Below are 21348 nucleotides of genomic sequence, written 5' to 3'. Positions count from 1 at the left end.
CATTGTCACATGTCTTCATTCAGTGTGCTACATCACCACAGGCGTTACCTAATTGCTTTATAAGATCTGTGGCATATATATATATATATATATATATATATATATATATATATATATATATATATATATATATATATATATATATATATATATAATTAAGTCCAGACTCTTTAAAAGATTTATTACTAATACAACCTGTAAGAGAGATCTGGACCCTGACGATGCTGGGGGTTAGGGTAATCTTAACCCTGTGGAAAGTCAACATAGCGAAACTCCAAGACATCGCAACCCGACGACAAACATGATTCAGGTTTTCAAATTTAATCTGTTGTATGTTAATGGCAGTGGCAATTTTATCCCTCACTATCTTTCGCATGGATTCCTGCAACAAAATTTAAAAAAAATGTGCTATCAATGAAGCAGGTCAAAATGAAAGCAGTTTCATATACACAATCAGAAGTACACTGTCTGAGCACATTTTTATTTTATTCATTTTATACAATTCAAGGATTTGTTGACAGTATGTTTAATTATACAACATTGTTACATGATCCCAAAGCAAAAAAACAAACAAAAAAACAATGAGAATACTAAACTAAGGACACTAGCACTAATTTTAAAAATGAAGAAAATTGTTAAAATCCTCACATATTTCCTCACCTTCCCCATTACCAGCGTTGATTATGTGGCTGAGAAAAAAGTAAATATTCAGTTATTACACGATGACGGTTTGTTTCCTTGCATTGGCATTACTGCTAGTCAGTCAGCAGACATGGATTCCTTACAGAGCAAGCTTTTTATTAAATATCGCCTCCAGCTAAAGTCAGATTTCTGTCAAACTTAATGCAGCTCAATGAACATGTGCTTTTGAAACAATTAAATACAAAGGCAGATGAATATTGCACTAGTTTATGTACTTTATGTGATGCTAACGCTGGCCAGCATGCTATGCTAAACCAGACGTTGCCATACAACATTTATTGCTAGCTTAATAGAAGCAAAGAAAGAGTGCATCCTTGTGAGTTATGTAAAAATGTTATTCTTTAAGATTTTCACACTGGTGCACCTTCTAGTGGTACACTAAATTAATTACAACCAACATCGTTAACCGCGTAATAACAACTACGGAATCTGCGGAGTATCATAAATGCGACAATGTAAACATGTCCTCCATGTATCTGGTACCAAGCTACTGCTAACAGCTAATAGCTGCGGTCACTTTTCTGAAGTTGCTTGTAAATTCCATGAGTCGCATTTTTTTGGCTCGTTTCTGAATGTGCAGTCGCTTATTTGGGCTCTAAAATAAACAACTATAAAGAAGAGTAAAGAGACCTACTCGTGCTGCAGCAGCTGGCTGATATTACTCCACTCATTTTTATATTTAATTAACTTACCTGTCCAGCAGAAAGCTGCAACCTCTGCATCCGTTTTGGTGCACTGCCACCAATTTATAAATTACCAATTCTAAGTTATCAGAACACTTTCGTTTCTGATGTGATGTTATTAGACTTTACCAGAATATGCATGTAAAGCCAAATTAGTTACTGTTATGGAAATATAATCATATATATATATATATAATAGTGTAGCTTAAAGTAATACAGATGTTAACTTTAACCCAGTAACCTAAAGAAATGGATGTGTGTGAAAAACAAAGGGTGCATGCAAACTTCAGATAGATACCAGGAGCAGGAAGCACCAAGGCCATATGGCAGTCTTGTAAGTGATAACACTGTTAAAATGCTTGCATGAGGGTGTATGTTGTTGCAGTCAAACTCCCAGGAACCAAGCTAGGAGATAGATTATATTCAAAAGTCAAAGGTTAAGAAACAGATGTGTGCAGCAGACTGAATGTCTCATGTAGGTCCAGCCCCGCTTGGACTGTCTGTGTTAAAAGGGGGGGGGATAACGTGTATGTGTTGAGACAGGCTTCAGACACAGGCAGAGAACTTAAGGTATTCGATGCTGTGATAAACGTGTAAGTGTCTCCCACTTTGGAATTCCAAATTGTAATAAATATATGTTTAACTGTTGTTTTTGCCTCTGAATTCACTGCCTTTTTTCTCTCTGTGCCAAATCTCCGACCGGGTGAGACGAGAAGGGGTGAGGGGCCGTTGGCTAAACTGGCCTCACAGGTGCAGGTCTCGAAAACTGGTGCCGTGACCCGGATTTTGGCTGTGAGTAAAAAGTCTGTTTGAATATTGGACACGAAGGAGGACCTTGCCATAAGCATCACGGGTCGACCCAAAACAGGTAAGGAGATTTTCTCTCCATTGGCAAACCTTAGTTGTGTAGGCAAAATTGAGTGATGCTTTTGGTTTTAGGGAATCTCTTCTCAAAATATCAGAGGCTGAACAGTACAAATAGGTTTAAATAGAATTTATGTTGAAACCGAGAAATGAGAGAATGAGAGTTATCTGTATGTCCACGTCGGAAAACCGTAAAATAAGATAGAAATGATAAAAGAGATAAAAGCTAAGAAGCCGTTAAGTTGTGAGGCTGTTGAAAAATAAAATAAAAGACAATAAAAAAGATAAAATTACAAAGATAAAAAATAGTCTCGGAAGTTGGTCGCTCCCTCTCCATGACTGACGAGTCTGGGGTTTTAACACTGAGGTGGAACGTTACCTCGGAGAAAGGGGACTCTCCAAAGAAACGTAGCGATAGGAACTGCCAAGAATACAAAACCATCTAAAAGTTGAGGCTAAGACAGCAAGACCTTTAAAGTGAGCTGTAAAATAAGATAAGAGATTAAAAGGGGGCCCCAAGGGGACATTTATATTGTTCTCTAGCATCAGAACGGGGATTCTGATTGCACGACGATTAGACCGAGGTGGTATTTAAATGAATAGTTGGTTTCGTCGAGTGGAAGGGTATTAAAAGAAGACCCTCTGCGCGCGCAAGGCTGTCTGTCTTAAATGTTGTCTGTCCTGGTCGGTTTAACAATTTTATTTTGGTTTAAATGGGATCCATGGTTTGAATGATTAGAAGCTCTGGTGTGAGTCTGTCTCTCTGTGTGTGCGCGGCTTCGAAGTCTCTTGTGTGTGTGTGAGAACGGGTGGTTACGCATGCGTATGTGTGACTGTGAATAGCTTTGCACGTGTTCTTTTTGCGGTGGAAAAGTACTGAGTCAGAAAGCTGTGTATAGCCCGGATCATGGCGGGAGCTTTTGATCAGGAGTTTCAGGACGATGCATGGGGTTCGGCCCCTTGGAAGTCCTTGGGTGAACAAGTAGAGGCGCTGATGGGTTTTGTTGAAACGCATGAAAAGTTAGATAAAAAGACCCAGTCGGCGTGGAGGCAGAAAGTGCTTGGAGCCGTTACAGCAGAAGAGAAACGGCTGGAACACAGCGAACCCCTGGGCAAGTATTTGGTGAAACAATATGCTAAAAGTAAGAAACACCTTAATGATTGTATTCAAAGACAAAAATCTGTTGGTTTGTTGCATTTTGGGAAGCGTGATCAGGAAAACGCAGATAGAGAAGTTAAATCATGGGAAAAACTGTTGGTAATTTGGCAGGGTATTAAACATTTGTTTGAAACAAAAGAAGAAACAGTACAATCTCCTCCGCCATACAATATAAACACTACTTCTTCCGGATTGTATCCAGTTCTGGATGTTAGAGGCGGAGAATTAGTAATAGAACCGCTCCCGGCATATACTCCAAGGGGCGATATATGTTCAGATAATGCTCAACACCCGCATACGTCATTTAATGCACCACCCATATCCCTCACTCCTTTTAAGTCTTGTGAGCCTTTTCTCGCTCGAGCTGCTCGCGAGAACTCGTCTCAGTCTGTTAATAGGCCTTCTTCCCCGCCTACAGCCTGTCAGATGACGAAAGCAGGCCCTGAGGAGCATGCGTTGCACGCCCAGGAACCTGGAGTAAGACCGCCCTCTAGGGGCTGTTCTTCTGTATCTTCAGAAGACACACAACCAGCAACAGGTTTAAATCATGTTGATCTTAATAAAACAGGAACTAGATTACCAGCAGTATCAACTAATGTCAAGTTTAATAACCCATGTTCATTGGAGCCTGAGGTTAATGTAAAAATGTCACTAAAAGGGATTTGGCAGGAGGACAACGCCACTGATTTGTTAAATGTGCCACTGTTGGATTTCTCCTTACAGGGAGAAACGCATGCTGAAGAAGACATGGTTGATAATAATGGGTTATATCATTCTACTGAAGAAGCAGAATTTGCCAGGAGACAGAGAACACCACGCACTCGTGGTGTGGGAAGAAATTTAAAGGATAGCTTTCACAGCATGCATTCAATGACAACTCGTTCTCAAGGTCCCACTAGAGTGCAGATGCCTATATTACAAAATAATGTGGGCACAGAAAACTATGTCCCTTATTCATTTGGAGATGTACAAGCCCTGGTGGACAAATTGCCTAGTATTGCAGCTGGTGGCAGATTGTGGCTTGCCGAACTTGATAATCTAACTAAAGGAACTAAACTGGCTTTGGGTGATTTTAGAGCTGTTTTAGGCCGTTGTGTTCCTGCTTCAACTGCAGATGACATTGAATATGAAGCTCGAACATCCAATATTGGAGATGAAACTTTATTCTCTTCAGTTATCACTCGTTTGGGGAACGCAATTAGAGAACATTTCCCATTATCAACTCCTGCAGCGGTTCCCAAGTTTGACTGGGATCCCTTACAGCATCCAAAGGATTTCATTACTCAAGCTGAAGAGAGTTGGATTAAACACACAGGTGTAAATCCAAAAGGGGATAGTTCTAACTTGGGTGAATTATTCAGGGAAGCTGTCCTGAAAGGTGTGCCTCCTTTGGTGTCACAGCTGATGAAACAGAATCCTGAGATGCCTGGTTGTGAGTATGCCCGCTGGGAAAAACATCTTGTACACCATTTGCATGTTGCTCAGGATGTAGAGAAGAAGAAAAAACAAGAGAAAGAGGATATTCATGATCAATTAATCAAATTGCAATTATTAGATGCTAAACGGCAGGTGAATCAACGTAAACAAGAAAAAACTGAACATGTTATGGTTTCGGCAGTTGCATCACCTGGGGCTCCATCCCCGATGGTGACACCTCAGTTTAATCCTATGCAAGGGGGAGGGATCCCCCCTCCTGTTTTCTATCCTCCATGTAATTACAGATCTGCGGGTTCTGCGCGTGGATTCGGATGGCGATTTGGTGGACGGCGTGGACGGTCAGGTTGGAACCGTGGTCTGAGAGCTCGAGGTGGATATGGCGGACCTGGGAGAGCACCTGTCGACATTTGCTTTAACTGTGGACAAGTTGGACACTGGGCAAGGGATTGTCAATCCCCACCAGGAGGTGAGATTGTGCCACCGAACCCTAATATGGCCCCGCCTCCGCAAGGTCAGTACCCCCAGCTCGGAGAAAACTTTTATGGACAATTTTGACACATCCCTGAGAATAACTCCAGCAGCGTGAGTTCCGCAGACCCCATGCTGCCAGCGAAGGTTGGAGAAGAACACATGAACTTTTTAGTCGACACTGGAGCTACATATTCCACTATAATCAATCAGCCATCTGCCTCTTTGCTGTCGACTAAGACTGTGTCACTAATGGGTTTCTCAGGGAAGGAACAGTGTCTGCCGATGACTTTACCACTTCCGGTGAAAGTTGGAAACCAGAAACTGCATCATTCATTCGTATGGTCTCCATCTACACCTGTCAATTTGATGGGAAGAGACTTGTTGGTTAAACTGGGAGCCGCAGTGCTTTGTGGACCTCAAGGTTTGACTGTTACCTTTCCAGACGGTTCTTCTCTAGCATGTGGTCACACTTTCCAGGATGGACAATATCTGGTTCGGCCTGTGGGGGAAGAGTTTGCTGACATCTACTGGGGACTCTTAACAGAACCTGCTGAAGCTGGTGTTCTCTCGGTGTTCCAGCTGTGGAAGCCTTGGATTCAAAGCCTAAGTTCCTACCTGACTCCACCTGATCCTCCACACGTCACTCTGTTCTACGACAGAAATCACGCAGATTGGTATGAGGAATCATTTGCTGCAGACCTTGAAGGTAATACATGGACAGTCACATCTAAGAACATATATGTGGCCCCTGAGGGGGTGGCAGCCGCAGTGATGTTAACTCCTGAACAACAGCAATGGTATATGATGTCAGATGAAGCATTTCCTCATATTTCTCTTTCTCTCCATTCTGAGCGACAGGCCAGTGAATTAGGAGGGATGGTTAAGCGTTCCCTCCAGACTACTGATTGGGCACGGACCAGCGTCCCAGGTTTGCTGTTTTCAAATTCCACTAACACATATCAGATTGTTTGTGATGTCTCTGACAAAGTTCTTTTGAAACATGAGCTTTTGACTCGACACCATGGCAGGGAACGTACCGACCATCATAAAGCAGCAGAGATGTTGGATGCTCTCCCATCACAACTCTGGGCAACTAGTCCCACGGATGTGGGATTAGTTTCATGTGCTCCAGTTTCATTTCAGGTTGCGACTGACTCTCCTATTTGGGTGAATCAGTATCCACATAAACCTCAAGCGGAGGAAGGCATTGCTGATACCATCGCGGGCCTTTTGACAGCTGGAGTTTTAGAACCCTCTGTATCAGCCTGGAACACACCCATTTTGCCGGTGGAAAAGAAACAAACTGGTAAATATCGCATGGCACATGATCTTAGAGCTGTAAATTCTGTTTTGAAGACACCTACAATCCCTGTACCTAACCCATATGTGGCCATTTCCAGTTTGGAGCCCTCTCAGCAGTGGTACACATGTATCGACTTGGCGAACGCATTTTTCTGTCTTCCTTTGGCTGAAGAATGCAGAGACGTTTTTTCATTCACTTATAAAGGTCGCCAGCTGCGTTACACCAGACTGCCACAGGGATTTGCCCTATCACCAGGTATCTTTAATCAGGTTTTGAAAGATGTTTTGCAGACATGTCCTCTGCCAAGAAACACCACCCTTATTCAGTACGTGGACGATCTGCTGTTGGCTTCACCAACTGCTGAGATCTGTCTTCAGGCTACAGAACTGGTTCTGAGACACCTCCATGAACATGGGTTCAAGGTCAGTAAGGATAAACTGCAAATTGCCAGAAAACAGGTTTCTTTCCTGGGCCGTGTCATCTCCGCAGGAACAACCAGCATGTCCTCCAGTCATAAACAGAGCATTTTGTCACATCCTAAACCGCTGCGCGTGAAAGACATGCTGTCTTTTCTGGGATTGACTGGTTACAGCCGTAACTATATTCCCGGCTATGCAGACCTGACGCAGCCTTTGAGGGACCTCGTGAAGGCGCAAGGTATGAGAAAACTAAATAATGTTTTGATTTGGACTCAGGAAGCGGAAGAAGCATTTGTTCTGCTTAAACAACGACTTGCATCTGCTGCTGAATTGACTCTTCCAGACTACTCTATCCCATTTTTTCTTGATGTTTCTGCAACCAGATTTGCTTTAAATGGCATCTTGTTTCAGAGAAGAACAGGTGAGAGAAAAATTTTGATGTATATATCGGTCATGTTGGATAACGTGGAAAAACGTCACCCCCAATGTACACAATATGCAGCAGCAATAGCCAGAATGATTCAAAAGACTGCACATTTAGTCATGGGACACAGTCTAACCATTTTGACAACTCACAGTGTTGTGGCTTATGTGAATTCACAAAGCTTCACTATGACTGCACTCAGACAACACAGGCTGTCCAAAATTTTGGAAGCACCCAACATCACATTTACACATGAAGGTGTGAACATGGCAGATGGCATGACGGATGGCGAACCTCATCAATGTGAAGAATTGGTTTCCAGGATGGAGAAGGTGAGACCAGATCTAGAGGCTAGTCCTATTGAAGGCCCACAGGTGAGACAGTTGTTCACAGATGGCTGTTGTTTCAGACATGAAAGTGAAGGACTCAGGGCAGCCTATTCTGTTGTTGTACGAATAGGCTTAGGATTTGTAACAAGGAAGGCAGAAAGGTTACAAGGACCTCAGTCAGCGCAGAGAGCAGAGCTAATAGCGGTGATTGAGGCATTAAAGTTGGCAGAACATCAGGAGGTAAATGTATATTCAGATTCAGCATATGCCACAGGTGCAGTTCATGCGGAGTTATGTCAGTGGTTGAGAGCAGGATTTTTGACAGCGGGGGGTAAACCTATAAAACACGAGATAGAAATGAGAGAGCTGGCCGATGCTTTGTTATTACCGGCCAGAATTGCCGTGATAAAGTGCAAAGGACATGATAACAGTAATTCAGCCATTGCATTAGGGAATCAGGCTGCAGACCAGGCTGCCAAAGCAGCCGCTGGATATGCACCTCAGATGATGATGGTGACGGTGGAAGATGAGCTGAGAGAAGAGTTGAGCATGAGTAACATTAAACTGTTGCAGAGCAGAGCAGCTCCGGAGGAGAAGAATATGTGGAGGCTCAGAGGAGCCTCAGAGCAGGAAGGTTGCTGGAGAGGGCCAGATGGCAGACTGGTTTTTCCTCCAGGTTTGAAACAGAAGCTTTTTTCTGAGGCACATGGTGTTGGACATGTGGGTGTCAGACAGATGATGGACAACCTGAACCATTGGTGGCATCCATTCATGTCAGATATGGTCAAACATTTTGTAAAAAGTTGTTCACTGTGTGGGCAATTTAACTCAAAGAAGACTTTGAAACCTTTGCAGGGCAGATTTCCTTTGATCACAGTTCCTGGGAAGGAAGTGATTCTTGATTATACGGACATGGTGACCCCTGCTGGTGGTTTTAAGTATTTGTTGGTGTGTGTGGACGCTTTTACAGGATGGCCAGAGGCCTGGCCTGCTAGAAGAGAGGACAGCAAAACTGTGATAAAATGCCTCATTAACCATTACATTCCCAGGCACGGGTTCCCTGAAAAGATCAGGACTGACAATGGAACCCACTTCAAGAACCAGGACCTGCAACGAGTGGAGTCCAGTTTAGGGCTCACACACAGGTTTGGCACTGTGTATCGCCCCCAGTCGCAGGGCAAAGTGGAGAGAATGAACCAGAACTTGAAGAATAAGTTGGCTAAAATCTGTGCGCAAATGAAACTATCATGGGTTGATGCCTTGCCTCTCGCTCTGATGTCAATCAGGTCTTCGGTTAATTCAACCACAGGATTTACTCCTTACGAGCTGGAGACGGGAAGAAGCTTTCCTGGGCCCCAACGTCGACCACCGGGAACTGCAGACGACCTGCAGAGTCTGACAAGTAAGGAGTACTTCTCACAGTTGCAGGCTGTGCTGGAGGCGTACACCAAGATCCGTGGACATCCCAAGGAAGGAGAAAGAGGAACGCCACCTCCCGACGTCGACTGGGTTTGGCTCAAGGTCATCAAAAGAAAGTGGTCAGAGCCGAGGTTCACGGGACCCTTCAAGGTGATCGAGAGAACCTCACATGCGGTGAGGTTGGGAGGAAAAGGTAATACGTGGTTTCATTGGAGCCAGTGTGCACCAGCAGCAGAACCTCAGAGGTCGTTGACGGAGGTTCAGGAGGTTTAAAGGAGCGGATCAGCTGATTGGGCTCAGTCAGCTGTGCATAGAACCAGACTCAGGGTCAGAATAAAGCCCTCTGGTTCTTGACACCACAGGCAGTCTACCTGTGTGTTGAAGTTCCTGCCTGCAGATTCATCACGTTGTATTGAGTGGCTGTGGGACGCCACCCTTCTTCTACGAACGTCTGGAAGAAAGAAGTTGATGTCATTGTAAAAAAAAACAAAAAACAAAAAAAAAACGAAAACCTTGTAATCATTTGTGGTTTTATATGCTTTTTATCTTTCTAGCTTTAAATATAACAGATGTTTTGATCTACTTTTTACAATATTTTTTGATTTTATATTTCTATAATATTTGACTTGTTTGGACTGGTACACAGTCATTAGGTTACATTTGCCGGTGAAGGACCTTTGTGGTAAGCTGGTAATAGTTTTAGGATTTGTTTGATCTTACAAGGGGGTTGTTTTTGTTTCATTTTTTTGTCATAACCTTCTTTTTCAGGTGTGGGGGCCAGTGTACCCTTGGTCTATAGATTCTCCTTTTTAATATATATTTTTTAGGATATTCCGGTTTTTGTATGAAGTTAAACATGGGGCAGAAATTGGGTACTGGATTGGTTCAGCGGCAGCTGACGTTGGGTTTATGGGTTTTACTTCTTATGTTGTGCATGCTTGTTTTCAGCATTGTTATTCGAGGAGCAGGTGCTGCTGATCCTATCAGGCGTCAGGAGCGGGCCATTCAGGATACAGATGATTGTCTGACTCAACATCGTGGTATTGAACTGCATTACACTTTGGGTACAAGGATTGTATTTGAATTCGATTTAAGCTCAGTGGTAGATTGTGGTAGTGACCCATCAGTCTGGCAGGACTCTGATGTTTATGCTTGTGTGTCTCCGAAGGGTATTCCAGAACCTCCTTCTCGTTGGTGTTACTACTGGGTTTATATGAGATGGCATACCGGAAATAAGGCTGTTCCGGTTCGCCATGGTGGGTTTGATAAATTATTACAAGAGGCATTAACCATTACTAGAGGTTCTCATCGGGTGGAACCAGGTGTTAATCCTATTATCCTGACCATTTCTGGGTTGAACATTAATCCTTATTTTGGGGCATACACTGGGGTTTATTCTGCATTTAATAGTGGAGTTAGTAAGCCCAAACCTTGTAGTATTAGTCCGTCAGGCTTTTATCTTGTTCTTGGAGCAGGTTCACCGAATGACGGTCCTGTTGGTTTGCTTAAACTTTCTCTACATCATGCGACTACTTCTGGTGAACTGATTAGTTCACCAGAAAGGGGGAGAGACTTATCCTTTTCAGGAGGACCTAATGTAGATTATAATAAATTGACCCCTGGTAACATTCTTAAGAGTTCTACAGGGGATAGGAGACGTAATTTGTGGGTTTCTTGGATGGCTCAGACTGCCAGACAATATACGGCTGAGAGCTGTGTAGCATGTGCCGCAGCTAGGCCAATTTTAACAACAGAACCAGCACCTTTGTTTCCTTTTGAGGATCCTACAGGATATAATTGCATTTTAGGGTTGACAAAAGGCCGCTCGGTGGGGTGTGAGTTCTATCATGATCTTTTCCCACCTATAAACAACGACACTATCCCTGGGCCATTTACTCCTGGTAATCAAAATAAGCAATATGTGTGTTTTAATTTCACAGGGTGGGGGATAGAAGTTACGTCCAGGGTAGGAGTAATTCCACCTGAATGGTGTCAATGGGTGTTTCCTGTGAAAGATATAGCAACTTGGGCAAGAGCTGGTTTGTATTATTATTGTGGCGGAAAACAGTTGTTTGTCCGGATCCCTTTTGACTCTGTGGGTGTGTGTGCCATGGTAAGGTTGGTGGCACCACTGTTGTTAATGGGACCGGGTTTAAATCAGGAACACTTGTTACATAGAATTAAGCGTAGTTCTGATTTTGATTTGGCACGTAATTCTCCTACATACATAGATTCGATCGGGGTCCCCAGGGGGGTTCCCGACAGGTATAAGTTGGTAGATCAGGTTGCAGCAGGTTTTGAATCCATATTCCTTTGGATTACTCCTAATAAGAATGTTGATAGAATTAATTACATACATTACAATGTGTTACGTTTGTCTAATCTGACTAGAGATGCAGTTGAGGGGCTAGCTGAACAATTAGCTCCTACCTCTCTTATGGCTGTTCAGAATAGGATGGCACTGGATATGCTTTTGGCGGAAAAAGGGGGTGTTTGCGCCATGTTTGGAGATATGTGTTGTACGTTTATTCCTAATAATACAGCACCGGATGGCTTGGTGACTAAAGCTTTAGAAGGTTTGAGGACTCTGAGTAAAACGATGCATGAACAATCAGGAATAGATAATCCTTTGGATAAATGGCTGACACAGGCTCTGGGTAAATGGAAGAACTTAATTCTTTCTATGATGCTTTCTCTGTCAGTATTTTTGGCAATTTTGGTTACGTGCGGCTGCTGCTGTGTCCCCTGTTTGAGAACTCTCGCTGTTCGCTTTATTGTCACTACTCTTGAAAAGGGCACAGTTTCCTCGTCTTCTCCCAATAATCAGATGTTACAGGTGGGGACAGAACCTTCTCTACAGGATGTGAGATTGGAGTTGGTTCAGTATCATGGGGTGATATAATGAGATTTTTCCGGTATTATCCTGTTTGATTTTCTGTTGTTCTATGCAGATATATTGTTTTGCATGTGTTTGATTTTGTGATACTGCCTTATTAGTTACTGCGGTATGTTTTTTTTACATTTTTATGCTGATTATGAGTTACTCATTTAATTTCTTCTGATTTATTTCACTGTGTTGATTTTGATGTGTTTGACTTGCTAAGGTTAAATTTTGCATGCTTTGTTTCTGATGTTTGCTCCAGTGTGTTTCTCAGATTCACAGGGGTGTTTTTTCTGTGTCTCATATTCTTAGTTTATGCTTTTATATTTAGTACCTGCATTTTTGTGTGGACTCTCTTTGTGAGAGTCCAAAAGGGGGATTGTTATGGAAATATAATCATATATATATATATAATAGTGTAGCTTAAAGTAATACAGATGTTAACTTTAACCCAGTAACCTAAAGAAATGGATGTGTGTGAAAAACAAAGGGTGCATGCAAACTTCAGATAGATACCAGGAGCAGGAAGCACCAAGGCCATATGGCAGTCTTGTAAGTGATAACACTGTTAAAATGCTTGCATGAGGGTGTATGTTGTTGCAGTCAAACTCCCAGGAACCAAGCTAGGAGATAGATTATATTCAAAAGTCAAAGGTTAAGAAACAGATGTGTGCAGCAGACTGAATGTCTCATGTAGGTCCAGCCCCGCTTGGACTGTCTGTGTTAAAAGGGGGGGGATAACGTGTATGTGTTGAGACAGGCTTCAGACACAGGCAGAGAACTTAAGGTATTCGATGCTGTGATAAACGTGTAAGTGTCTCCCACTTTGGAATTCCAAATTGTAATAAATATATGTTTAACTGTTGTTTTTGCCTCTGAATTCACTGCCTTTTTTCTCTCTGTGCCAAATCTCCGACCGGGTGAGACGAGAAGGGGTGAGGGGCCGTTGGCTAAACGGGCCTCACAGGTGCAGGTCTCGAAATTACACACTGTCCTTTTAAGCTATCAAACTGCATGATTTTGTAAAGATTACTTAGTTGCCGCTCGCTTTACTGTGTAACCTGCCGGTGTCTTTCCCCTGGTTATAACCACTCACTTTATTTGAGCATGTCAGAAATCTTTTGGTTGAGAATCTCTCAGTGATTTTTGAGTTCTGAAAACATGACCTGCTGTGCTGTTTGGACCACAGTTTGTCGCTTCAGTCAGCACAGCATGTTCATGTTTTCAGAACTCAAAAATCACTGAGAGATTCTCAACCAAAAGATTTCTGACATGCTCAGATAAAAGTTTATGTTTTTCAAAAATAAAAAAATTCTCACTTTAAAATCAAAATAAGTGATCTGAAATTTAAAAAAGGTTTTGCAAACACGTTTCATTGCAGTTTATAATCTAAAACATTTTTGACCAACATTACTTTTTGTTTGATTGGATAATAAAAGGTTTTGATAAAAAAAATAAGTATGTTATTTTATTGTGACTTTTTTTCATTGAATAAAAAAAAAGAAAAAAATCCTTTCATATCATTTAACCTTTTTCAGCATTATGATCAATGTGAGAGCCCAGAACTGAGCTGTACCATTTCTCTGGCTTGTTTAGATTAAATATGTAAAAGTAAAGTTTTTGTCTCCAAAGTCATTTCTCACTAAAGAAGTCAACAAGAAAAGAAGGCCGCTTCTCCCGGGTAAAGGAACAGCTGAAAGGGAGTACAAAATCATAAATAAACCAGATGTGCTGGAAAACAACGTTTGGTGACTGACTGATATCCGCCAGGTTAAAGTGACCATGATTCTATGAAGACCTTGATTCTCTGGGAGATTAAAAACCAACACGAAAGTATATAAAAAAAAACTCCACAAGACCAAGTTACTTTTTATTTTGTATGTTTCTTCAAGTAAAATATTAAAAATAAAGCCAAGCAACAACATTGACATGATTATGTGTCATTTTACCAACAAATCAATGAGAAATCATTTGACTTAGGGATCTACCTCTCTGGCATCCATGCGCTGTTTTCAGGACGACCTCTCCAAGATGGTGGACCTTATTTTATGCGCCTGAACCATAGTGTAGGGTTCACGCTTTATATATCTATGTTCTTACATACCACATACACGGCTCACGGTCTCCATCTAGTGGACAACTTCGAAAAGACACAATTCTGGAAAATTACCAAGCAGACATTGGCGCTCGTATTGTAAAAATAAGCAGCCTTAAAATCAACCTTTCAGAAGTGTCACAGAGATTACTTCACCATTGTAAAGGAAACACGCTCTATTATTTTTATAAACATAAACTATATACATTTGTTAACTAAAGAACAAAAATTAGCTTCAATTATACCATTTAAAACCAAACTATGTCAAACATTTACAACAAGGCATAAAATGAAAATGTTCTAAGTAGAAAAATATTAAGTGAGTCCATTCCGCTCTCCAACTTGCATATTTAACTTTCCAGTTGACTCTATATGAAATACACCACATATTTAATGTCATTTGTGGAGACTCCTGGTGTAAACAGTAACTTAAAGGTCCCTGGAGACCAGAAAATCATACCTAATCATGCGCCATTTTGTTATTGCAGGACATTTAACAGGTTTTGCATCATTAGTTAACCTCACTTTGTCATTTTGTCTCTGGATTAAGGAAAGAGGTTGTTCTACTGCCTCTTTCCTAAACACAAACACAACACGAAACACAAAATGCATTGAGTTTCTACATCCCTCAGTTTAAAGTCGGAGTTTAAAGATACACATTATGTTGCTACACTAAAACTTTTAAACACTGAAAGCTGAGCAACAGCAAGGCAACAGTTGTTCCAGTTACTTTCAATGCTCAAAAAAGTAATATTCAAAGGGTTTTCCATAGATGCTTCTTCGTAAAAACGATGTCCCTTAACTTTGCTTGCTTTATCTGAAGAAGATAAGTTGCTGGTTCTTGTTTGTTTTAACACGAGGAGTCTTGTTAACTGTGCCGTGTTCAAAAGTATAAGTTGATCCTAAGACTTCAGGCAAGTTTCCAGCAAAGAATTTCATTCAGAAGAAGAAACTTGACAAATTAGCTCATCAGATGCATGTTAGAGGGACATGTTCTCCAACAGGGACAGTTTTTGTTGTAGACTTTTGTGTGCATCCTGAAATACAAATTAAATATTCATAAAAGTTGATACAACAATCCCAAAATATACACAGATTACTGTGTGTTGTCCTGAAATACGTGGTAAACTAATTACATTTAGATAAAGGTCAGTGTAGAAGGTTACAGTAAAATAAAAAAATGTAAGCTTTGCAGTATAAGTCATCTGCAATTCTCTGCCACAGCTAAACATCAAGATCTTATGAAAGAATGATTTGTTCTTATAGTGACTTCATAATGGGCGGGGAAACTTAAAAGAGAGCTCCAAGCACAACAACCAAATTGTTGTTTTATTGTATTCCATTCAAAAATACTTTATAAGTCCCAAAAGGAAAATAAATGTCATTGTAATTCATATTATGCAGGTTTATTCAACGAGTTGTCGTAGACGGCTGCAGGCAGGAAGGGTCTCCTGTACTGGGCAGTCTCACAGCGGTTCTGGAGAAGCCTCTGACTGAAGACTCTGTTGTTGTATGACGGTCTGATGAAGAGGAGGGTCAGAGTTGTCCGTAATATTCTTAATTTTATAAAGAAACCGTCTCTGCACAGTCATCTACAGCTGTTCTGGTTCCGCGAGCGAGTTATTTTTAGAATAGTAACCTCACGATGACGTCACATCACGTGGTACGCAGTAGGGCAAGCTTGCATAGTCCGCCGTTGTTTTGCTGTAAAAGAGACGTGCGTTACCCATGGTTTTACTCGGTAAACGACTGCTTTTTCCAAATCTAAGACCATGGTTTTTAAACATTGTTGCTATGGAACGTGCAACAGCGACTCGAGGTACGCTGATCGGTCACATATGAAGGATGTTTTCTTCAAGACTGCCAAGGAGAAATGTGCGCGCTGGGTACACCGGTGCGGTCAGCCTACACAACAGTTCAACCCGGAAAAAGTTACCAAATTCACCTAAATATGTAACAAGCATTTTGTTGGAGGAAAGGGCACAACCGAAGAACATCCTGACCCAATTCCAGCGACATCAAGTAGTGAACAGGTAAGAGTATTTTGGTGGCCGACATGTTAATAATGAAGCGCCTGCTACCATGATAGGATATAGGCTATCATGGTAGCAGGCGCTAACATGATACCCTGCTACCAGGATAGCCTACTCAAAAACATTTCAAGTAAGACAAACATTAAACATATACCGATGCCTGGATGGTGATTACAAACAAAAAAACGGCCGACGACGCCATGACCGCCGCGCAGGAAAAAAAAAAAAAAAACAAAGCTTACCGTTCGATCAATTCGGCCCAGTTTCTGGTCTTTCTAAGCCCTCGACACTCAAGCCATCGTTTGAGCTGAAGGTTAGTGTGTTCTTCGACAGTGCGACCAGTAATCCGTGTGCCTGGGACATAGTCTTGGGAAAGTTTATTGGCTGCAAAGTCGGTCATATCGCTGTTTCTGTTGTGCGTGTAATAGATGGTTGCTACGGGCGTTCTCTACCTGTATGCCCTACCTAAGCGGCAAAAGGGGCGTTGCTCTTGAGACAGTGACGTCACGTGCGCGGTACGCTATTAGGGCTTCCCTCAATGTCAAAGTGAGAGTTCTGTTTTCGGTTCTGTGACCCCACAAACACTTGGCAGGAGGCTAAGAAATGACCCATCAGGGCTCCATGGCACCACAAACCGATGCAAAATGACATAATGAGGTGTCAAACTTTGATTTTTCGCCGTTCCTTGCCCCTGTCGAGCACAGAAGAAGTACATCTAGAGAGTCAGGGTGGCCGAGAGGTCTAAGGCGCTGCGTTAAGGTCGCAGTCTCCACTGGAGGCGTGGGTTCAAATCCCACTCCTGACACAATCTGCTTCTTACTCTGTTGGTAGGCAGTATTTGAACAGCTCATGTAAAAGGACAGATCAAAATAATCTCTGATTTGGAGTGTTTTTCTGTTAACATGGTATGTTCAAGTTTGTCCACGTCTACACAAGATGGATATATCAAGGTGCAACTCATAAGTGTAAACAAGTGGCATTTAGCACACTTTCTGACTCTCTTCCATCAATATCACTCTTTTTCTGGGCCTAAGTGGGGGATGAGCGACTGGCCCGAGGGACACCAAGGGACACAAAGGAGCATGCAGAGGAAGTGGATTAGGGCTTCCCTCAATGTCAAAGTGAGAGTTCTGTTTTCGGTTCTGTGACCCCACAAACACTTGGCAGGAGGCTAAGAAATGACCCATCAGGGCTCCATGGCACCACAAACCTATGCAAAATGGCATAATGAGGTGTCAAACTTTGATTTTTCGCCGTTCCTTGCCCCTGTCGAGCACAGAAGAAGTGCATCTAGAGAGTCAGGGTGGCCGAGAGGTCTAAGGCGCTGCGTTCAGGTCGCAGTCTCCACTGGAGGCGTGGGTTCGAATCCCACTCCTGACACAATCTGCTTCTTACTCTGTTGGTAGGCAGTATTTGAACAGCTCATGTAAAAGGACAGATCAAAATAATCTCTTATTTGGAGTGTTTTTCTGTTAACATGGTATGTTCAAGTTTGTCCACGTCTACACAAGATGGATATATCAAGGTGCAAGTCATAAGTGTAAACAAGTGGCATTTAGCACACTTTCTGACTCTCTTCCATCAATATCACTCTTTTTCTGGGCCTAAGTGGGGGATGAGCGACTGGCCCGAGGGACACCAAGGGACACAAAGGAGCATGCAGAGGAAGTGGATTAGGGCTTCCCTCAATGTCAAAGTGAGAGTTCTGTTTTCGGTTCTGTGACCCCACAAACACTTGGCAGGAGGCTAAGAAATGACCCATCAGGGCTCCATGGCACCACAAACCTATGCAAAATGGCATAATGAGGTGTCAAACTTTGATTTTTCGCCGTTCCTTGCCCCTGTCGAGCACAGAAGAAGTGCATCTAGAGAGTCAGGGTGGCCGAGAGGTCTAAGGCGCTGCGTTCAGGTCGCAGTCTCCACTGGAGGCGTGGGTTCGAATCCCACTCCTGACACAATCTGCTTCTTACTCTGTTGGTAGGCAGTATTTGAACAGCTCATGTAAAAGGACAGATCAAAATAATCTCTTATTTGGAGTGTTTTTCTGTTAACATGGTATGTTCAAGTTTGTCCACGTCTACACAAGATGGATATATCAAGGTGCAACTCATAAGTGTAAACAAGTGGCATTTAGCACACTTTCTGACTCTCTTCCATCAATATCACTCTTTTTCTGGGCCTAAGTGGGGGATGAGCGACTGGCCCGAGGGACACCAAGGGACACAAAGGAGCATGCAGAGGAAGTGGATTAGGGCTTCCCTCAATGTCAAAGTGAGAGTTCTGTTTTCGGTTCTGTGACCCCACAAACACTTGGCAGGAGGCTAAGAAATGACCCATCAGGGCTCCATGGCACCACAAACCTATGCAAAATGGCATAATGAGGTGTCAAACTTTGATTTTTCGCCGTTCCTTGCCCCTGTCGAGCACAGAAGAAGTGCATCTAGAGAGTCAGGGTGGCCGAGAGGTCTAAGGCGCTGCGTTCAGGTCGCAGTCTCCACTGGAGGCGTGGGTTCGAATCCCACTCCTGACAGCAATCTGCTTCTTACTCTGTTGGTAGGCAGTATTTGAACAGCTCATGTAAAAGGACAGATCAAAATAATCTCTTATTTGGAGTGTTTTTCTGTTAACATGGTATGTTCAAGTTTGTCCACGTCTACACAAGATGGATATATCAAGGTGCAACTCATAAGTGTAAACAAGTGGCATTTAGCACACTTTCTGACTCTCTTCCATCAATATCACTCTTTTTCTGGGCCTAAGTGGGGGATGAGCGACTGGCCCGAGGGACACCAAGGGACACAAAGGAGCATGCAGAGGAAGTGGATTAGGGCTTCCCTCAATGTCAAAGTGAGAGTTCTGTTTTCGGTTCTGTGACCCCACAAACACTTGGCAGGAGGCTAAGAAATGACCCATCAGGGCTCCATGGCACCACAAACCTATGCAAAATGGCATAATGAGGTGTCAAACTTTGATTTTTCGCCGTTCCTTGCCCCTGTCGAGCACAGAAGAAGTGCATCTAGAGAGTCAGGGTGGCCGAGAGGTCTAAGGCGCTGCGTTCAGGTCGCAGTCTCCACTGGAGGCGTGGGTTCGAATCCCACTCCTGACACAATCTGCTTCTTACTCTGTTGGTAGGCAGTATTTGAACAGCTCATGTAAAAGGACAGATCAAAATAATCTCTTATTTGGAGTGTTTTTCTGTTAACATGGTATGTTCAAGTTTGTCCACGTCTACACAAGATGGATATATCAAGGTGCAAGTCATAAGTGTAAACAAGTGGCATTTAGCACACTTTCTGACTCTCTTCCATCAATATCACTCTTTTTCTGGGCCTAAGTGGGGGATGAGCGACTGGCCCGAGGGACACCAAGGGACACAAAGGAGCATGCAGAGGAAGTGGATTAGGGCTTCCCTCAATGTCAAAGTGAGAGTTCTGTTTTCGGTTCTGTGACCCCACAAACACTTGGCAGGAGGCTAAGAAATGACCCATCAGGGCTCCATGGCACCACAAACCTATGCAAAATGGCATAATGAGGTGTCAAACTTTGATTTTTCGCCGTTCCTTGCCCCTGTCGAGCACAGAAGAAGTGCATCTAGAGAGTCAGGGTGGCCGAGAGGTCTAAGGCGCTGCGTTAAGGTCGCAGTCTCCACTGGAGGCGTGGGTTCGAATCCCACTCCTGACACAATCTGCTTCTTACTCTGTTGGTAGGCAGTATTTGAACAGCTCATGTAAAAGGACAGATCAAAATAATCTCTGATTTGGAGTGTTTTTCTGTTAACATGGTATGTTCAAGTTTGTCCACGTCTACACAAGATGGATATATCAAGGTGCAACTCATAAGTGTAAACAAGTGGCATTTAGCACACTTTCTGACTCTCTTCCATCAATATCACTCTTTTTCTGGGCCTAAGTGGGGGATGAGCGACTGGCCCGAGGGACACCAAGGGACACAAAGGAGCATGCAGAGGAAGTGGATTAGGGCTTCCCTCAATGTCAAAGTGAGAGTTCTGTTTTCGGTTCTGTGACCCCACAAACACTTGGCAGGAGGCTAAGAAATGACCCATCAGGGCTCCATGGCACCACAAACCTATGCAAAATGGCATAATGAGGTGTCAAACTTTGATTTTTCGCCGTTCCTTGCCCCTGTCGAGCACAGAAGAAGTGCATCTAGAGAGTCAGGGTGGCCGAGAGGTCTAAGGCGCTGCGTTCAGGTCGCAGTCTCCACTGGAGGCGTGGGTTCGAATCCCACTCCTGACACAATCTGCTTCTTACTCTGTTGGTAGGCAGTATTTGAACAGCTCATGTAAAAGGACAGATCAAAATAATCTCTGATTTGGAGTGTTTTTCTGTTAACATGGTATGTTCAAGTTTGTCCACGTCTACACAAGATGGATATATCAAGGTGCAACTCATAAGTGTGAACAAGTGGCATTTAGCACACTTTCTGACTCTCTTCCAATAGTCAATATCACTCTTTTTCTGGGCCTAAGTGGGGGATGAGCGACTGGCCCGAGGGACACCAAGGGACACAAAGGAGCATGCAGAGGAAGTGGATTAGGGCTTCCCTCAATGTCAAAGTGAGAGTTCTGTTTTCGGTTCTGTGACCCCACAAACACTTGGCAGGAGGCTAAGAAATGACCCATCAGGGCTCCATGGCACCACAAACCTATGCAAAATGGCATAATGAGGTGTCAAACTTTGATTTTTCGCCGTTCCTTGCCCCTGTCGAGCACAGAAGAAGTGCATCTAGAGAGTCAGGGTGGCCGAGAGGTCTAAGGCGCTGCGTTAAGGTCGCAGTCTCCACTGGAGGCGTGGGTTCGAATCCCACTCCTGACACAATCTGCTTCTTACTCTGTTGGTAGGCAGTATTTGAACAGCTCATGTAAAAGGACAGATCAAAATAATCTCTTATTTGGAGTGTTTTTCTGTTAACATGGTATGTTCAAGTTTGTCCACGTCTACACAAGATGGATATATCAAGGTGCAAGTCATAAGTGTAAACAAGTGGCATTTAGCACACTTTCTGACTCTCTTCCATCAATATCACTCTTTTTCTGGGCCTAAGTGGGGGATGAGCGACTGGCCCGAGGGACACCAAGGGACACAAAGGAGCATGCAGAGGAAGTGGAT

At 43.0% G+C, this 21348-nt stretch overlaps 1 protein-coding gene and 8 non-coding genes across 9 annotated transcripts; all 9 read left to right on the top strand.

Moving 5' to 3' along the window:
• The first annotated feature begins 5221 nt into the window (after nucleotides 1-5221).
• Nucleotides 5222-12956, top strand: LOC118558743. Its single transcript, XM_036129308.1, has 2 exons — nucleotides 5222-5311; nucleotides 5413-12956. The coding sequence occupies exons 1-2, from the start codon at nucleotides 5222-5224 to the stop codon at nucleotides 9481-9483; spliced, it is 4161 nt and encodes a 1386-aa protein (XP_035985201.1). The 3' UTR covers nucleotides 9484-12956.
• A 3985-nt stretch (nucleotides 12957-16941) lies between these two features.
• On the top strand, nucleotides 16942-17024 carry trnal-aag. The gene has a single exon. It is a non-coding gene; the product is annotated as a tRNA-Leu (tRNA).
• Nucleotides 17025-17516: 492 nt separating this feature from the next.
• trnal-cag lies at nucleotides 17517-17599 on the top strand. Its single transcript has one exon. It is a non-coding gene; the product is annotated as a tRNA-Leu (tRNA).
• Nucleotides 17600-18091: 492 nt separating this feature from the next.
• trnal-cag lies at nucleotides 18092-18174 on the top strand. The gene has a single exon. It is a non-coding gene; the product is annotated as a tRNA-Leu (tRNA).
• A 492-nt stretch (nucleotides 18175-18666) lies between these two features.
• On the top strand, nucleotides 18667-18749 carry trnal-cag. The gene has a single exon. It is a non-coding gene; the product is annotated as a tRNA-Leu (tRNA).
• Nucleotides 18750-19242: 493 nt separating this feature from the next.
• trnal-cag lies at nucleotides 19243-19325 on the top strand. The gene has a single exon. It is a non-coding gene; the product is annotated as a tRNA-Leu (tRNA).
• Nucleotides 19326-19817: 492 nt separating this feature from the next.
• trnal-aag lies at nucleotides 19818-19900 on the top strand. Its single transcript has one exon. It is a non-coding gene; the product is annotated as a tRNA-Leu (tRNA).
• Nucleotides 19901-20392: 492 nt separating this feature from the next.
• trnal-cag lies at nucleotides 20393-20475 on the top strand. The gene has a single exon. It is a non-coding gene; the product is annotated as a tRNA-Leu (tRNA).
• Nucleotides 20476-20971: 496 nt separating this feature from the next.
• On the top strand, nucleotides 20972-21054 carry trnal-aag. The gene has a single exon. It is a non-coding gene; the product is annotated as a tRNA-Leu (tRNA).
• The last annotated feature ends 294 nt before the right edge of the window (nucleotides 21055-21348 follow it).

This window comes from Fundulus heteroclitus, unplaced genomic scaffold, assembly GCF_011125445.2.
Source record: "Fundulus heteroclitus isolate FHET01 unplaced genomic scaffold, MU-UCD_Fhet_4.1 scaffold_154, whole genome shotgun sequence".
Classification (NCBI taxonomy): domain Eukaryota; kingdom Metazoa; phylum Chordata; class Actinopteri; order Cyprinodontiformes; family Fundulidae; genus Fundulus; species Fundulus heteroclitus.
The sequence above is the reverse complement of the archived record's forward strand: the minus strand, read 5'-3'. Positions and strand labels throughout refer to the sequence as shown.

Bases quoted from the DNA above. Each gene is read 5' to 3' on its own strand.
- LOC118558743 (XM_036129308.1), top strand. From the start codon at position 5,222: ATGGCGGACCTGGGAGAGCACCTGTCGACATTTGCTTTAACTGTGGAC. The intron at 5,312-5,412 runs GTGAGATTGTGC...CACATCCCTGAG, and splicing joins TTGTCAATCCCCACCAGGAG to AATAACTCCAGCAGCGTGAG.